Source organism: Saccopteryx leptura, chromosome 3 (assembly GCF_036850995.1).
Source record: "Saccopteryx leptura isolate mSacLep1 chromosome 3, mSacLep1_pri_phased_curated, whole genome shotgun sequence".
Lineage (NCBI taxonomy): Eukaryota > Metazoa > Chordata > Mammalia > Chiroptera > Emballonuridae > Saccopteryx > Saccopteryx leptura.
The window spans coordinates 128,222,508-128,241,103 of NC_089505.1; the positions used below are offsets into that span (position 1 = coordinate 128,222,508).

Consider the following 18,596-nt stretch of genomic DNA (forward strand, 5'->3'; position numbering starts at 1 on the left):
GACATGGTCCTCCCTTCTCCTAGTTAGTGCCTGCCTCCCAGCCCGAGGCACTGGACTGCTTGTGACCACTAGCCAGATGCTACCCCTTCCTCTGCTGTCAGCACTGCTGCACAGGTACAGGCATCTGGAGACATGGAGGAGTTCTCAGTGCAGCCACGGGACTGGCCACATCCACAAGGAAACACCCCTTGCCCTGGTCTCCACGTGAGCACCCCAGACCTTGGGTAGAGGGGTCTAATCCGGTCAGGAACAATGATGGGCTATCCTGATGTGGACCTTGGATCGGGCCCTACCCTCCTGGTCTCAGCTCTGTGCTCTGTGAAGGGTCCGCACTAACTTGGCAAGTCCCCTGGTGGCCAGCAGGGGCTGGGGCCTGCTGCTGCCTTCCCGGACACCTCGTCAGAGGGGCTCCTTCTTGGGGCTGTCTGCAGCCGCACAGTGCTCTCACCAGAACACAGGGGGACAGCCATCTAGACTTCAGGACAGATCTGTCAGAGACGTGGCTGGCAGGGCAGTTTCCCCGGCTGTGGGGCCTGTCCTCCACCTCCCTAACCACACGGGAGCCTGGCCATCCCACGCCAGGAGGCCTCTCAGGAAAGTCCTGCGAGTGGCCCACTCTCTCCTTGCCCAGCCCCTGGGTGCTCCGACCAGCAGCTGAGCCGCCCATCTTCCTGGGTCTCTGCTCAGAGGCACCGAGCTCGAACTGTGTGATCAGCAGGGGGATGCTGTGCCTCCCACGACGGGTGGCACAGATCATCCTAGGGACTCTGGTGGCCCCGGGGAACCGGCGTCCGTGGGGTCTGTGAGACACGGCACCTCGGACGGGCTGTGCATTCCCTCCCTCTGCACCTGGCTGGAAGCCCCTGCAGTTTCAGCCTCATTCTAATAGGACTCACTTTCAAAAAAGTTCCCAAAAGGTTCCCACCTGACATGACCCCCACACATAAATCTTTACTGAGAGAAAACAATTAAGTGGAACTATTATCTCCTTTTGGGCACTGGCTATTGCACAGAACCAGAGTAAAACCCGCCTGAGGGGCTGGGGCAAAGGGCGGGGCAATGCCTGGTCTCCTGGTTCCTCTGTGACACCGAGACCAAAATGCAACACAGGTTCCGAAAGTGCAGTCACTCCATTCAGACCCAAAATCTGTAAATTAGCCCCAAGACCACACTGTGCCTCTAATTCTGTTAGGAAAGTTGTCGAGTGGTCCCTGGCTATTAGCCACCTCCCTACCCGCAGTAGCTGGCTGAGGGCTTCCCATCTTTGTGTCTGGTCTCAGGACAGCAGTGTGTGGTGGAGCTTACCAAAGGCTGCCTGGGGGGCTGGCCACCTTCCGAACACCTGAGCCCAGGGCTCGGGGTCAGAACGGGATCCCCGGAACAGCTGCAGCTGCTGTTTCAACCCAGGAGGAGCCCGTGAGGCCGTCACCCAGCTGCCCATTTTGCAGACGAGGGACTGAGGCCCAACCAGGCTGGGCCGTGGCCAGAGCTGTGCTTTTCAGTACTATGTTCTCAGCTCGTCTCTCTCCTGCCCACCAGGAGTGACCAGGGCAGCACCTTCAGGGACAAAAGAGCTGGGGGGTCTGAAGAAAATGTGTCCTCTCCCCACCTCAGCCTTGGGGTCCAAACCCTCCAAGCTGTGCAGAGCTCACTCCTGGCTGACCCCAGACCCTGCGATCCACCCACATCCCAGACTCGCTATGGCTCAAGTCACACACAAGCCCAGGCCTTTCTGTCCCAAGTGGGGAGCTGGTGCTGACATTCTGGGTTGCTTGAGGGAGGTCTGGTCCTGGATTTAATGTTGCACCCTACTGAAAGGGGTACAGAAGACAAGAAAAGCACTTAAGGGTCTCCATGCTGATAAAGAACAGAGATATTTTCAGAGTCCCTGAGGTTGATGGGGGGTGGGGTCAGCTGCCCTCATCCCTGTGCTGGCATCTTCCTCCACAGGGCACCCCTCTCAGAGCGTACAGGAGAGCTCCACCCAGTCTATGGGCCCCAGGAGGGCAGGACCCTAGCCTTCAGTACCCTTGTGATCTCTATAACGTGCCGGCCTACTGGTCAGGGACACTGACACGAGGAGACACCCGCTAAGCCAGGAGGAAGTCCCAAAACCTTTGGAACACTCTGCTTCAGCCATCTGATAATGTCCATTCCCAGCTTCTAGAATCTCAATTTACTAATGGCCTTTGCCAGAAAAAATAAAAAGTGAAACTATAAAAACAATCACCAAACCCAAGCAACCAGAATCCTGAACACTGGTTTTAAGTCCCTGAGTCGGAAAATACAAATGGCTAAGTAGCTACCCTGTCTGTGCTGGACATCCTAAGAACTTGGCCCTCCCTCCCACTTCCAGCAACCCTACAAGGCAGATACTGGTCTCCTTCTCATTCTACAGATGCAGTTGCTAAGCTTGCAAGACCCCAGATGGGTGGGCAATAGAATAGGAATGACATTTTCCTGCCGTAGACTCCATCCTCTTCACCTCCCAGAATGTTCTGGAAGTCCAAGGTCTCTGTCAATTTCTACACCAAGAGTATCTACCATGCGGTGGAGGCTGAGGGAGACTCGGGACCGACCACTCTGCTGTAGACTCTGCCTCCACCCTGCCATGGGCTCCTTGGCTGGGCAGCTTGGCAGAGGTCGCTCAAGAAGGCCACTTGGCAGGTTAAGAGGAGGCTGGCAAGAACATGAGCTTTGGGGGATTTGAGGAAAGAAGAAAACAGGAAAACTGGAGCTGCAACTGGTGTGGGCTTGCCTCCTTTCAGGATTACAGGGCCAAGAGAAGACAAGGCACCCCTGAGACCCTTCAGCACACGGAGGGTGCCGCCCCGCTGACCGGAGCGGGGTGGGGGCGGTGCACAGGTGCCTCTTCCTACAAAGGGCAGGTGTGTGGGGGCTACTCCACTGCCAGAGAACCAGAAACCTGGAGAGGGGCCCAGGGCATCCAAATGTCCACAAGCAGGTGGGAGGGACAGGCGGGCTTCCGGGCAGGACAGAAAAGAAGGAACACCCTGGAACAAACTCTTCCACTCTCACTCCATGAAACTCCCTCCCCTTATCCAGACTTCTAGTTTCTTTCAGGTAGTCAAACTCCAGAGAATTCCCAAGGAGGGAAAAATAGAGCAACTTCTTTGTCACAGCTTCTGCAGGCAACAGAGAGCCACATTCAAGTACTAGGAAGAGTGGGGGTCAACCATGAGAAGGCGCTACAACAGAAATGGCCTACAGACCTCTGCCCGACGGTCCTGTGGGACCCTCCACCCGTGGCAGGGTACGGAGCTGGGTGGTAAGCAGCGAGGGCTGTGCTGGCACTATACAGAAGTAGCCAGGATACTTGAAATAATTTCTTCCAGGGGTTTCTAAATGGCCATCTCTCCCCTCCTCCCCCAGTGGAGCCCTCTGGTCAAAAGAAATCTTGGACAGGACCCCAGTTTGTGAAACAGGGAAATGCTTTGGGCGGAAGTGAGCTGGGGCCCCAGCCAGGCTGACGTCCTCCCACTGGGAGTGGCACTGCAGAGGACCATGAATACAGACTCGCTCCATGTTGGAAAGGCAGGGAAACAGAGGCCTGCTGGGCCCCCAGAAGGCAAAGTGATTTGTCCATGGTAAATTGGAAACAGAACTGGAACAGCCCCTCACTTGTCCCACCTCCAGGTAATGACAAACTAATCCATGAGCCAGCTCAAGTCCACCCACCCACGCTGGGAGGAGGCTTTGAGATTCCTGGAGAATCCACACCACTGTCAGGGTACCAGCTCTGCTACCTTCCAGTTCCTCACACCACATGCCAGCACATCCCTCCCCTGGAAGGGTCTGTCACCCAGGAAGCTCTCAGAGGGACCCACAACTCCCTGGGGGCCCCTCCACTCTGCCTGCTGAGGGGCTGCTCCTGGTTCTACATGGGGCCAGCCCAGCGTCCGGCGGAAAGGGTAGCCGGTGACCTGGTCACGCCCACTACTCCCACCCCTGAAAGCTGAGCGATGTGGAAAGACTGACAGACTGTGGAAAGAGGAGAGAAGGCGGGGGCACACAGATGGTCAGGGCGATAGATGGACACACAGGTGCTCACCTGTGGGCCGGGCCCCATGGGCCCCATGCCTCGGGGAGGGTTCATTCTCTGCATTGATCCTCCCATGTTGGGGTGCCCTGCATGAGAGAGCAGATGAACTGTGAGTGGCAGAGGCAGACAGTAGAGGGAGGAGCCCCTCCCGACTCCCCACACCCCAGGCAGCCCACCCAGCACTCTCTACCTTGTTGTCGGGTGGGATCCATGGAATTGGGCAGCAGTGGCTGTGTCCCAGGAACTCCTCCCGGAGGCTGAAAGAGACGTGAGATACCAACTGAGCAGGTGCTCCCCAAGCTGGGGGAAGGTTTCCTGGGAGTGGCAGTCAGCTCGAGCTGGTGTGAGCAACACCTATCGCACGGGTGGATTGGGACGTCCTCCGCAGAAGAGGAACGACTGCCCTCTGTCTTTGGGGGTCTGTATCCTCCTAGAGCCTGGTCAGGCTGCCTCCCGCACACCTCTCAGAGGCAGCGTGCCCTGCCCTCTTAACACCAAACCCCAAGCCTGTCTCTCTTTTGCCTCACGGAGATTAACATTTTATTCCCATCCCCAAACTGTGGGGACCCAGAGACCTACTAGCTAAAATCCTGTAACAATGAGAGGTCCTTTTTAAAGGGGAACAGAGAAGGAGGTAGCTCTGAGACAGAGATGGGGGAAATGAGGCCCAGAGACCCAATGGCCCCCAGGAGCCTAGCTGGCAAAGCCAGGATAAACATCCGGGACTCCCGACTCCTTCCCGTGAAACGCCGCCGTCCCACCTCCAGGGTGAAGAGAAGGCCTCCAGGAGAGAGGTGAGCAAGACACTGAGCAAGAACCTCTCCCCCAAGACTGATGCAGGTGGCAGAGGACGGTGTGATTACTATCAAGGAGGTTGAGGACAAGGTACTGCGGGTTTCCTGAGTGAACACTTGGCATATCCACCATGAAAACTTATTTATTTTTTTATTTTATTTTAATTTAAAAAATTTTTTTTTGTATCTTTCTGAAGCTGGAAACGGGGAGAGACAGTCAGACAGACTCCCACATGCGCCTGACCGGGATCCACCCAGCACGCCCACCAGGGGGCGACGCTCTGCCCCTCCGGGGCGTTGCTCTGCTGCGACCAGAGCCACTCTAGCGCCTGGGGCAGAGGCCAAGGAGCCATCCCCAGCGCCCGGGCCATCTTTGCTCCAATGGAGCCTTGGCTGCGGGAGGGGAAGAGAGAGACAGAGAGGAAGGGGGGGGGGTGGAGAAGCAAATGGGCGCTTCTCCTATGTGCCCTGGCCGGATAGAACCCAGGACTTCTGCACACCAGGCCGACGCTCTACCACTGAGCCAACCGGCCAGGGCATGAATTATTAAGAGTGATTTACTTAAGGCTGAAGTTACTTCAGCTGCCATCAGAAAAGAGAGGCAGAGCTGGGGTGAAAGTTTCTTTCTAAAAGTCCAGGCCTCGGGACTAAGCGTGGGCCGAGAACAGCTGTGGGAAAGCTGGTCACCTTTCCCATCTGCAGGTGCCAGTACCTCTGGGGTGGGGCACCTATGAGAGGGACCCTCACCCCCGCCCTGCTCACTGCTGTGGGTGGCTGAGTGGGGAGCGGGTCTGTCTTTGGCCAAATGGCGAACTCCAAACCGGTTTCAAAACAAGGTGGTGGGAAGTGGAGGGACAAGAACAGGGTGTGTCTGGGTGTCTGGGGGGGGGGAGGCTTGAGGAGGGCCACGCGAGCCTGGGGAGTGCTCAGTGTCCATGACGGACCTTTGGCGCCTGTTTCTGCCCACCTGGAGGGCACACAGGCTGTCTCTCCAGCCCCCGGGTTTTAGCCATTGCGACCTCTTGCTTGTTCCCAGCCCTGCTTCCTCTCTGAGTTCCCATGCTCTGAGCCACTCTGCTGGTTTGTGTCTGCCCACTTGGGGAGCTGGGATATCTCCTATGAGGCTGATTGGTTTGGGGGATCCCAGGATGCTGAGGTGGATGGTCAGTCAGCCCAGTGCTGACCACTAGTTCTCAAAGAAAGCTCCACCTTGGGCTCCCCTAAGCCTGTGGTGTTTCAGGACACAGGAACAGAGCTGGACTGCCCAGAGGTTCAGAGGGGGCCTGGGAAGCACTTTCCTCCTTCCCTCACTGAGGGACCCTGAGATGGGACAGGGCAGTCTGGGCCTCCTAGACAAGGGAAGGAAAGTATACAATGACCAAGACATAAAGGTCCTGCACTGAGAAGGCTCAAGCCTTCAAACTAAGAAGAAAACAGCTCACAGACGGGAGTGTGAGCACGTGCCATGCACACACCTCAGGACCTGCTAGGGAGAGAGATGCTCTTAGACTACCCACGGGCTCCTGGAAGGAGGCCAGTGTCTCCTACAGCACCACGGGCCAGGTGCGAAGGTGCCCAGGGCACGGGCACATCTCAGAGGCAACTGCATGCTCATTTGGCTGCCTACTCAAGTCAGCCACCACACTGGTGGGGGCTCTGCTGGGATGTGATGGTCCTCCTCTCCTAAATCTAGCTGAACCCCACTGGTCACCATCCATCGAGCCACCCTCACTTGAAACACAGCAATGCTCTATCCACAGCCCCAAACCTCAGCCAGGGAGGCAGGTAGGAGGCTGGCCTCACAGACTGGCAAGTCAATGACTCTTAGAGCCTTCCTTCTCATCTCCCTAAGCCAGGAGGCCAGGTGAGCCTGAGCAAGTTCAGCTGCCTCTGCTTCCTCCACCTGCCCTGGGGGAGGGCTGAGCTAACCTTGAGGCCTGGAGGCCTTTGTCTGAAGGGCCCCCAAGTGAGCCACTCTCCAAGAAACCCCCAGAGGCAATACCTGTGAAAGGGGCACATCCCCCCACTCTGCCCCCAGGGACATTTAAAATGTCTCGAGTTCATAGGAAACTGGAAAATCACTGTCACTTTCTGACAAAGGGGTGGTGGGGAGCTGAGGAGATTGGTGTGTAATGACAGGTATAGATAACGATTTATTTTCCATTTGCTGTCCTGGGTACTTGTTTACGATCAATTGACAAATAGAAACACACATTTCCTCTAGTTTCCTCTAGTATCCCTTAACGGCTGGAGGAAGGGCCACAATAATGATAATAAAGAAGCCCCTGTGTCTCCCTGGGGCAGAGAGCCCTGGATGGGCAGGAGGGAGCGTTGCTGCCGGGGCCCACGCGGGTGAGGGCCAAGGGGGGCCCACTATGTGACTGGCACAGAGGCAGAGGCCGCACTTCCACAACTGTGAGAGCTCAATGACCAGGAGAGGGGCTAGCAGCAAGGCCCGGGAGCTGGAGAGGGATTTGAGCCCAGCTCACTGGGAGACCTCGGGAAGTTAACTCCTCCACTCTGACCTCATCTGTGATGTAGCCACGGGGCCCTCCTTGCTCAAAAAACCAAGTCTCTAATTCTTCTTGTCCAAATTTGTTCCCTTCATGTCTGAGAAAACAGGAAACAAAGGACTTCTGAAGAAAAAAAACAAGGGAAATCTGATAGGCAATTTAACATCAAGCTTGGAGGCACCTGGTTACCAGCGTCTCTCCGTAGTCCCTGCATCATCTCACTCAGGGCTTTCCTGCGGAGCCTTGATAACAGAAGGAATCACACTCGGAGAACACCAATCGAGTTGGCGACTGAACTCCAGCCCCAAACGCAACAAGGGCTGGATACACTGGTGCTGCTGTCAGGTGTTTGAAGGGGCTTTGCAAGGTCTCACAAAGAATTATGCATAAAAATTTTTTAACATAAAAAGAGACTCCCCTGAAGTTTCTTTTAAGTTGTCCATCCTCAAAAGAGGGCACCTCACCAGCGCCTCCCACCTCTCGATGGGCTGAACTGCGGAGGGCGGCAGGCGGCCGAGTCCCCGGACCACCGAGAACTGCCAACCTTAATGGGCCAGCACAAGGCACACAACCCCAGGCTGAAAAGCCCTCCCCATAAGCAGACCATTTTTCTAATTACACGAACAAATCCTTTCTTGTTCTGAGTTGGGTCTGGGAAGCGGGCAGACATTGCTGAAAAACTCCCAAACGTCCTGCTCCGCTGCCTCCCAGGCTCCTGATCTAAGCATTCCTACGGGCCATTTCTCCCCTTAATAACAGGATTCTATTTACCAGCCTTGGCAATTCTCAAAAGCTTCCAGGAAAAAATGCACGTTGTCAATTAACTTCATTAAGGAGGAAGACCCTTTTCCAAGAAGGGGCTAGAAGGGAGGGGCGGGGGTATTACCACCTTCTCTAGAATAGCTGAAACCCCGCATTCCCACCCTGGCTGCTCTGACTGCTGCCACGCCTCTTAGGAGAGGCAGGTAAAATGCTGGCAGGGGCTGCACCCTGGGCACGGAGTGGACCCAGGGCCCTCTCTGGGGACCAACTTGTAAAGCTACCTTTCTAACACCTGTCCCTCTACCTCCCGATTCTTTCCCCACATTTTGATGGGAGTCAAAAGTCCAACTGGGGTGAAGGGTGGCCGAGGGAGGGGGGAGAGAACACGAAAAGGTACAGTACCTGGTTTCCCATTCTGATCGGGGGCCTGGGGCCGCCTGCGTATCGCGGTGACATAAAAGGCTGCAATTACAGGGAATTAGTTCAATGACAGCCTGCGCTCCTGCACAGGGACAAACACAAATGCGCTCCACTCCACAAAGTCCAGTTCTGTTACAACTAGTGATCTGTGAAGCTCTCTTTCTCCCGGTGGCCTCTTCCCTCTGGGCAAAACTTCCTCTGGGCAGAGGGAACAATAGATGCCACAGCACGTGGGGCTCTGACTCTGCATCCGTTCACGGAGCTAGACTTTGGGCGATGGGGCAGCAGCTGGGACTTTGCTCAGGACGCGGAAGAACAGGGACATCAACGTCGGGAAAGGAGGAAAACCTCTGCTCTTGGGAAGGGCACATCAGAGAATCAGAAAAGGGACCTACCCATACAATTTTCAGGGTGTGCAGCCAAAGCTGGACGCGCACACACACGCGCGCACACACGCACACACACACAGAAACCACCAACGAAGGGGGCAAGGAAGGGGAGTGAGGATTCGAGGGGGACACACGATGAAAAGGGGAGAGGACAGCGGGCTCCCTAACTCAGTGCAGGGAATGGGCAGGAAAGCTTCTCAGCAGCGAGAGTGCACAAAGAAAAGGCTAGGGATGCAGCTCCGTTACAGACGAATGGTCAACCAAACTCAAAAACCAAACCAAAAGTGAGAGAGGAAAAAACAAAATCGCAGAGGCCGCTGACAAGGTCACAGAAGTGTTTTTCTTTCTTTTGGTTTCATATCCAAGCTGGGTGTGATGTCCAAGGAATGAAGACTCTCTTTGGAAAATAGTATCTCTCTATATATATTTCCCCCCCAAAAATGCTTTGTTTGTCAATCAAGACACGAAAGCAACGGAGAGAGCACGTTTTGATTTTTGCTTTTCCTCTGCTGGCTCTGTCCTCCTGGTGCCCCGTGCCCCCCGGCGGGCGGGCGAGCCAAGTGCGTTACCTGACTGTGGGGTCCCATCATGCTGCTGGGATTGTGGGGTGGAGGCTGTGCGTGCGGCGAGGGCTGTGACCCCGGAGGACCCTGTGAGGCCAGACAGTAGAGGCAGGTTATAGATCACAGCACATGGAGAAGCGCAAGAGAAGCTTAAAAGAACAAAAATTAAACCAAAACGAAGGGTGGGCGGTGGGCAGTAGGCGGCGGGCGTGCGGGCGGCGGGCTCTGATTGGCGGGGAGGTGAGAGCTGCTGCCTAGGTCGCCGGCTCATCGGGTGCAGAATGGCGAGCAGGAGGGAGAGAAACTGATAAACACCTTCATGGGGATTTCCAAGGAATGAAAAATCCAATCAAGATCCTTTGTCAAAGCAGGGGCAGAGACCTGGGCAGCGACCGTGTTTGAGCGGAGTTTGCCATGTTAAATACGTCGATTGACACGGGCTCAGAGAGCACAGTATGCACAAAAACAGATCCACTCTGCAAGGCATGCAGGAGGTCCAGCCCTCACGGAGCTCCCGGTCTGGGAGGACAGATGAGGTGGCAGGACAGATACCTAGAGGCCAGTCTACTGATGGCTGAACGAGAACAGACAGGAGGAGCGGGGTCGTGCCAGAGACTGACAGGTGGGGAGACGAGAGGAGCGGTGGCCGTGGAGCGACTGCTCAGTGCCCTGCATTAACTCACCTTTACCTGAGAGTAGCCCCAGGAGGTGGGGTTTCTCATTTGTATTTTTGTGCATCTCAAGGGACGAAGGGACTTGGCCATGGCCACACAAGTGGTCAATGCAGAGCCAGGACAAGAAGCCTTATGGGTCCAGGGCTCACCCCAACCCTTGCAGCCCAGAGCTGGAGTGGCATGTGCAGAGGTGTGGGGGGCTGGGCTCTCCACTCCTGTCGGTGGTGAGCCAGCCACGGTTCCAAGCTGACCCCCAAAAGCCCTGGACAATGTTGACCTCGACTCCCCACAGAACAAACAGGCAGGTGAATCCTCTTAAACCATGGGGTTGGTTACACTGTGGGGTGCAACATATTAGTGGGTGGTGAAATCAAGTTAGTAAGATGCAACCATTTTTTTTTTTAATCCAGAACAGAATAAAAATAAGATAGAAAATATTGGAGAGCTTTGTTGGGGTTTTTTTTGTATTTTTTTCTCTGAAGTTGGAAACGGGGAGGCAGTCAGACACACTCCCGCATGCGCCCGACCGGGATCAACCCGGCACACCCACCAGGGGGCGATGCTCTACCCATCTGGGGCGTCGCTCTCTTGCAACCAGAGCCATTCTAGCGCCTGAGGCAGAGGCCACAGACCCATCCTCAGTGCTAGGGCAAACTTTGCTCCAATGGAGCCTCAGCTGCGGGAGGGGAAGAGAGAGACAGAGAGGAAGGAGAGGGGGAGGGGTGGAGAAGCAGATGGGCGCTTCTCCTGTGTACCCTGGCCTGGAATTGAACCCGGGACTTCTGCACGCCAGGCCTACGCTCTACCACTGAGCCAACCGGCCAGGGCCCAGAGCTTTGTGTTTTAAGGCAAGTATTTTTCATTAACCTCTACTTCATCTGTAGATATACATGTGTGCACGGGGTCACAATGTCAAATGTATTTCCTACTTCAGGCCACAGTCAGAAAGCATGAAAAGCCTGTCTTGGAAGCGCCTTGCTGCCCATTTGGGACATTCAGAGCTGGATGCTGGTGATGAGGGGCCCCGCCTAATTCATCTTTATTCACCCACAATGGTGTTGTGACCCTTGGAAGCTGCCGTTGAGGAAAATTCGAAACAGGCAGGTTACATTAAAAAAGACAGGGGAAAAGAATTTTTGAGAGTCTTCCTCAGTCTTCTCCCTCAGAGCCAGGCTGCCCAGCCCAGAGCTGGGGAGGGGATGCAGGGGTGGGCCGGAGCTGGTGGGCATGGAGACCCGGAGAAGAGGTAAGCAGAGGAAGACGGAGGGGGCCCATACAGGAACCCCGGAGTGCCACTAAGCACCAGCCTGAAGTTCCATGCCCAAGCCAGGGGCTGCTCACTTCCGGAAAGCTCTGCAGAGCAGATGTTCCCCTACCTGCCACGCTACTAATTTCAACAAGTGTGTGTCTTTCTAGCGGCTGCCAGCAACGGCATGGTTTGTTACCATGAGCAATTTTCTTAATTAACAGACATTAATTAGCCATTTAGCAATTTTGCAAGCATTTGTTTAGCGGCTTTCCTAAACATGAATACCACTGTGATAATGGCACTGATTAGAGGGTCCCCTAATTAACAGTACAGGGAAGGAAAATTGAAATCACATAAATTAAAAAGGAAGGGGAAGTTAATGAAGGCGGGACATATTTGCACCTGCAAGTCTTTTGTACCATAAAACTTGGGTGCAATGTAAACAAAATAAGATAATTTGAAGCCAACTCCTAAAAAAGAAAAAAGAAAAGAGGAGGAGGGTTCAAGGGTGAGGTCCAGTTGCCAAGAGGGGGCGAATCGGCCTTCTGCTGGTTCCTCAGCTCCTGGCAAGAAGGGAGAAGAGGGGCTCACCTGCCCCTCAGCCTGCACTGCCCGCCCGGTGACACCCGGTGACATCGCGGGGCGAGCAGTGTGGCTGCGGTCAGGTCCCTCACACCTGTGTGCCCCGTCGGCAGGGAGGTTAGGTCAGTCATGGCTGACTCCAGGACAGATGACAGAAAACGTAAATAAAGCACCCCAAAGTGTCTACCACCCACAGGGGGCCTTGACAGATGGCAGGCCTGACTAAGGGTGACTACTGGAGCCTGAGTCTGGAGGGCTCAGCTGTCCCCTGGACCACCTGAGGTTCAGAAGGCAGGTTCCGGGTCTCCCTCACAGGCTTCCCGGCAGCCTCTGCTCCCTGAACAAGTGGACAAGACACACGCCTGCCTCGACGCAGCTGCCTCAAGACCAAGGCCTGATGAGCGCTAAGGACCCGAGCACGACGGGCCAGTGAGGCCCCAGCCCAGCCCGTGGGGAGCAGGAGGGAGTGGGCTGCTAAGTCAGAAGTCTCCCTTCTGACCTGGAGCTGGGGTTCAGAATACTAAGGGCAAGGGAGTCTTGGCCCAGACCAGCCAGTCACAGAAAGAGAAAATCCCATTGCAGTCTCCACACAGAAGAACAGGCTCAGCATTTACCTCCCTGAGGAGTGAGCTCCTCGCCTCCCCGGCCAGGTGCTGCTGACCAGGCTCTGCTGCTGCACCTCCCAGCGCGGCCCCTGGAATGCCCCCCCGGAACGCCCCCCGTGTGCCTGCCAGAAAGACTTACCCCGTGGAGCCAGAGACATACCATTTCCCAGTGGGTCACCCACATCCTCCCAGAGCTCTGTCCTCTGTGTGTCTGCCTCCTCCACTCAGCCTGGAGCGTCCCCTCACTACATCTGTCAGGGTCTGTCCCTAAGACAGTACGGCAGAGGGAAGGACCCTGCACGTTTGGCACAGTCTCAGGAGCAGAGAACAGGGCCCCCCTGCTGCGGGGAAATGCCACAAAAAAAAGAGAAAGAAGTGGTCTTCTCTTCTCAGCCTACACTCCCTACAAGAGACCAACACAGGCAGGTTTAGAGAAAACAGATTTAAAGTCTTTCAGCTTCTTAGCCACTCAGGCAAAAGGCTGGATAGGAGGCAGACAGAAAAAGGATCTCATTCAAGGATTCCGACCTTTGTTGGGATGTAGGCTTCCCTCTTTCCCCAAATCTGAACAGATTCGGCAAGCAGGTGGAGAGGAGGCAGGTGGAAGGTGAGAGGAGGGAGGTGGAGAGGAGGGAGGTGGAAGGAGAGAGGAGGGAGGTAGAAGGTGAGAGGAGGGAGGTGGAGAGGAGGGAGGTGGAGAGGAGGGAGGTGGAAGGTGAGAGGAGGGAGGTGGAGAGGAGGGAGGTGGAAGGTGAGAGGAGGGAGGTGGAAGGAGAGAGGAGGGAGGTAGAAGGTGAGAGGAGGGAGGTGGAGAGGAGGGAGGTGGAAGGAGAGAGGAGGGAGGTGGAAGGTTGAGAGGAGGGAGGTGGAAGGTGAGAGGAGGCAGGTGAAGGTGAGAGGAGGGAGGTGGAAGGTGAGAGGAGGGAGGTGGAGAGGAGGGAGGTGGAAGGTGAGAGGAGGGAGGTGGAAGGTGAGAGGAGGGAGGTGGAGGTGAGAGGAGGGAGGTGGAGAGGAGGGAGGTGGAAGGAGAGAGGAGGGAGGTGGAAGGTGAGAGGAGGGAGGTGGAAGGTGAGAGGAGGGAGGTGGAGAGGAGGGAGGTGGAAGGTGAGAGGAGGGAGGTGGAAGGTGAGAGGAGGGAGGTGGAAGGTGAGAGGAGGGAGGTGGAAGGTGAGAGGAGGGAGGTGGAAAGGTGAGAGGAGGGAGGTGGAAGGTGAGAGGAGGGAGGTGGAAGGAGAGAGGAGGGAGGTGGAAGGTGAGAGGAGGCAGGTGGAAGGTGAGAGGAGGGAGGTGGAAGGTGAAGGAGGGAGGTGGAAGGTGAGAGGAGGGAGGTGGAAGGTGAGAGGAGGGAGGTGGAAGGTGAGAGGAGGGAGGTGGAAGGTGAGAGGAGGGAGGTGGAAGGAGAGAGGAGGCAGGTGGAAGGTGAGAGGAGGGAGGTGGAAGGTGAGAGGAGGGAGGTGGAAGGTGAGAGGAGGGAGGTGGAGAGGAGGCAGGTGGAAGGAGAGAGGAGGGAGGTGGAAGGTGAGAGAGGGAGGTGGAAGGTGAGAGGAGGGAGGTGGAGAGGAGGGAGGTGGAAGGAGAGAGGAGGCAGGTGGAAGGTGAGAGGAGGGAGGTGGAAGGTGAGAGGAGGGAGGTGGAAGGAGAGAGGAGGGAGGTGGAAGGTGGAGAGGAGGGAGGTGGAAGGTGAGAGGAGGGAGGTGGAGAGGAGGCAGGTGGAAGGTGAGAGGAGGGAGGTGGAAGGTGAGAGGAGGGAGGTGGAAGGTGAGAGGAGGGAGGTGGAGAGGAGGGAGGTGGAAGGAGAGAGGAGGGAGGTGGAAGGTGAGAGGAGGGAGGTGGAAGGTGAGAGGAGGGAGGTGGAGAGGAGGGAGGTGGAGAGGAGGCAGGTGGAAGGTGAGAGGAGGGAGGTGGAAGGTGAAGGAGGGAGGTGGAAGGTGAGAGGAGGGAGGTGGAAGGTGAGAGGAGGGAGGTGGAAGGTGAGAGGAGGGAGGTGGAAGGTGAGAGGAGGGAGGTGGAAGGTGAGAGGAGGGAGGTGGAAGGTGAGGGAGGGAGGTGGAAGGTGAGAGGAGGGAGGTGGAGAGGAGGGAGGTGGAAGGTGAGAGGAGGGAGGTGGAAGGTGAGAGGAGGGAGGTGGAAGGTGAGAGGAGGGAGTGGAAGGTGAGAGGAGGGAGGTGGAAGGTGAGAGGAGGGAGGTGGAAGGTGAGAGGAGGGAGGTGGAAGGTGAGAGGAGGGAGGTGGGAAGGTGAGAGGAGGGAGGTGGAAGGTGAGAGGAGGGAGGTGGAAGGTGAGAGGAGGAGGTGGAAGGTGAGAGGAGGGAGGTGGAGAGGAGGGAGGTGGAAGGTGAGAGGAGGGAGGTGGAAGGTGAGAGGAGGGAGGTGGAAGGTGAGAGGAGGGAGGTGGAAGGTGAGAGGAGGGAGGTGGAGAGGAGGGAGGTGGAAGGTGAGAGGAGGGAGGTGGAGGAGGGAGGTGGAAGGTGGAGAGGAGGGGAGGTGGAAGGTGAGAGGAGGGAGGTGGAAGGTGAGAGGAGGGAGGTGGAAGGTGAGAGGAGGGAGGTGGAAGGTGAGAGGAGGGAGGTGGAAGGTGAGAGGAGGGAGGTGGAAGGTGAGAGGAGGGAGGTGGAAGGTGAGAGGAGGGAGGTGGAAGGTGAGAGGAGGGAGGTGGAAGGTGAGAGGAGGGAGGTGGAAGGTGAGAGGAGGGAGGTGGAGAGGAGGGAGGTGGAAGGTGAGAGGAGGGAGGTGGAAGGTGAGAGGAGGGAGGTGGAAGGTGGAGAGGAGGGAGGTGGAAGGTGAGAGGAGGGAGGTGGAAGGTGTGAGGAGGCAGGTGGAAGGTGAGAGGAGGGAGGTGGAAGGTGAGAGGAGGGAGGTGGAAGGTGAGAGGAGGGAGGTGGAAGGTGAGAGGAGGGAGGTGGAAGGTGAGAGGAGGGAGGTGGAAGGTGGAGAGGAGGGAGGTGGAAGGTGAGAGGAGGGAGGTGGAAGGTGAGAGGAGGGAGGTGGAGGTGAGAGGAGGGAGGTGGAAGGTGGAGAGGAGGGAGGTGGAAGGTGAGAGGAGGGAGGTGGAAGGTGAGAGGAGGGAGGTGGAAGGTGGAGAGGAGGGAGGTGGAAGGTGAGAGGAGGGAGGTGGAAGGTGAGAGGAGGGAGGTGGAAGGTGAGAGGAGGGAGGTGGAAGGTGAGAGGAGGGAGGTGGAAGGTGGAGAGGAGGGAGGTGGAAGGAGAGAGGAGGAGGTGGAAGGTGAGAGGAGGGAGGTGGAAGGTGAGAGGAGGGAGGTGGAAGGAGAGAGGAGGCAGGTGGAAGGTGAGAGGAGGGAGGTGGAGAGGAGGGAGGTGGAAGGTGAGAGGGGGAGGTGGAAGGTGAGAGGAGGGAGGTGGAAGGTGAGAGGAGGGAGGTGGAGAGGAGGGAGGTGGAAGGTGAGAGGAGGGAGGTGGAAGGTGGAGAGGAGGGAGGTGGAAGGAGAGAGGAGGCAGGTGGAAGGTGAGAGGAGGGAGGTGGAAGGTGAGAGGAGGGAGGTGGAAGGTGGAGAGGAGGGAGGTGGAAGGAGAGAGGAGGCAGGTGGAAGGTGAGAGGAGGGAGGTGGAAGGTGAGAGGAGGGAGGTGGAGAGGAGGGAGGTGGAAGGTGGAGAGGAGGGAGGTGGAAGGAGAGAGGAGGCAGGTGGAAGGTGAGAGGAGGGAGGTGGAAGGTGAAGAGGAGGGAGGTGGAGCGAGAGAGGGAGGTGGAAGGGTGAGAGGAGGGATGTGGAAGGTGAGTAGGAGGGAGGTGTGAGAGGAGGGAGGTGGAAGGTGAGAGGAGGGAGGTGGAAGGTGGAGAGGAGGGAGGTGGAAGGTGAGAGGAGGGAGGTGGAAGGTGAGAGGAGGGAGGTGGAGAGGAGGGAGGTGGAAGGTGAGAGGAGTGGAAGGTGAGAGGAGGCAGGTGGAAGGTGAGAGGAGGCAGGTGGAAGGTGAGAGGAGGGAGGTGGAAGGAGAGAGGAGGCAGGTGGAAGGTGAGAGGAGGGAGGTGGAAGGTGAGAGGAGGGAGGTGGAGAGGAGGGAGGTGGAAGGTGAGAGGAGTGGAAGGTGAGAGGAGGGAGGTGGAGAGGAGGGAGGTGGAAGGTGAGAGGAGGGAGGTGGAAGGTGAGAGGAGGGAGGTGGAGAGGAGGGAGGTGGAAGGTGAGAGGAGGGAGGTGGAAGGTGAGAGGAGGGAGGTGGAAGGTGAGAGGAGGGAGGTGGAAGGTGAGAGGAGGCAGGTGGAAGGTGAGAGGAGGCAGGTGGAAGGTGAGAGGAGGGAGGTGGAAGGTGAGAGGAGGGAGGTGGAAGGTGAGAGGAGGGAGGTGGAAGGTGAGAGGAGGGAGGTGGAAGGTGAGAGGAGTGGAAGGTGAGAGGAGGGAGGTGGAGAGGAGGGAGGTGGAAGGTGAGAGGAGGGAGGTGGAAGGTGAGAAGAGGCAGGTAGAAGGTGAGAGATGGGAGTCTTGAAGCTGATAATACTGATGATGTTTCCCACACAGGACAACTCCCCATAGGGCCTCCCTGGCTTCTTTTGGCTGAAAGCTTGAACCCAAAATAAGTGCATGTGGAAGCCTGCCTAGCCAGGACTAGCCTCTGAGCCCAGCTCCACTTAGACCACCTCCCCCAGAGAGCTCAGAGGTTTTCTGCCTCACTGATGCTCCCAGCATGTCGCAGGGGAGGTGGAGATGGACAGACACCTGAGGGGCACCGAGTATCAGGGAGGTCCTTACAAGAAGCTTAGACCCACACCAGCCTGGCAGTCACCACCTGTTTCCCGGATGGCCCTGCTACATCCTGCCACCCCTCTTCCAATGTCCTCCTTCACTTATAAGGGGAAAAAGAGAGGCCCAGGGCAGTGGTGTGATGGCCAAGGCCATTGACAACAGTTGGTGGAAGAGACTCATCACCTAACTCCAGCCCAGGGCTTGCTCTCTTCATGATATTATATCCCCATTCATTTCAGGTAAAGATGTGGGGTTTGGAAAGCCCTGGGCTCAAATCCCGACTGCCACTGACTGGCTTTCTGCTCTCTCATCAGTGTGATGGGGACAATTATAGTAATAACAACACAGCCCCACACTGCACATGGTGAATGTGGCCTTGACCTGCATGGAATCCTCCATTCCTTGCCATCGGGGCTCTTTATTGTTTCATTTTACAGCCAAAGAATTGAGGCTTAGAAAGTGAAGCCACCTGCCCAGCGCTGTATGGCTACAAATGGTGGAGCCAGGCCTCAAAGTCTGATTCTAGAGCCGCTGGGGATCTTGGCTGGTCCATCATTCTGCAAGCCTGTGAGCACTGCCGAGTGTACGGAGCAGAGAGAAACGGCTACCAGAGGCTGAAGGACGTGGTGCATCTAGTCACTCACCCACATACATATCCTGGCCAGCCCCATGCTGGGGAGTGGGGGGCTGAGTTACTTGAGACCCTTCTTGGCTCTAAAAGCTCCTGGCTAGTTGGGGAGGATGAGGACATGGTGACAGAGAAGCTCTAGAGAAGGTGACAAGTAAACTGAAGCCTAGAGTGGCCACAGCATGTAGGCCCACAAGGAGCCGGGATGTGAACCTAGTTGGTGAGAAGTCTTTCCCTTGTAAGGCACCCCACTTCCTCAACCAGGCTGGGAGAGAAGAACTCAACTCGGGAAATCCCTCTCCTGAGTCTGGGAAAAGGAAGCAGGAAGTGTGCCCACTTCCTGTCTGGACCTTCCCTCTGCCCCAGACCCTGTTAATGGACTTGCCGTTCTGTCTCAGACGTTCCCAAGATCTCTGACCGGAGATACATAATTCCCGTACTTCCTTTTTATTCTTTTTCCTGTAATTTCAGCAATGGGTAGTGTTACATCTAGCAGCTTCTGAAAGTCACTTAGGCGGGGTCCAGGGAGGTGCCGTGATGAGTGTGACTCAGGCAAACGCTAGGCCATTCCACTAAAACCCCAAAGCCTGACACACAGTTAAGTGAAAGGGCCTTTGTCAAGCACGGATGTGGAGGGGAGCAGAGCATTCCCACAGCACA

At 56.5% G+C, this 18,596-nt stretch overlaps 1 protein-coding gene across 4 annotated transcripts in view; it reads right to left on the reverse strand.

The window, feature by feature from the left end:
* The window catches only part of SSBP3 (single stranded DNA binding protein 3), a 173,647-nt gene that overhangs the window by 15,562 nt on the left and 139,489 nt on the right, over positions 1 to 18,596 (reverse strand). For 2 of the 4 annotated variants that reach the window (XM_066376365.1, XM_066376366.1), the window contains exons 6-9: positions 9,511 to 9,591; positions 8,535 to 8,594; positions 4,254 to 4,320; positions 4,073 to 4,149 (exon numbers count right to left, since the gene is read on the reverse strand). In XM_066376365.1, the coding sequence (XP_066232462.1) occupies positions 4,073 to 4,149; positions 4,254 to 4,320; positions 8,535 to 8,594; positions 9,511 to 9,591 (285 nt within the window). The remainder of the gene's footprint in view (positions 1 to 4,072; positions 4,150 to 4,253; positions 4,321 to 8,534; positions 8,595 to 9,510; positions 9,592 to 18,596) is intronic. The other 2 variants (XM_066376367.1, XM_066376369.1) reach the window with 1 other exon arrangement.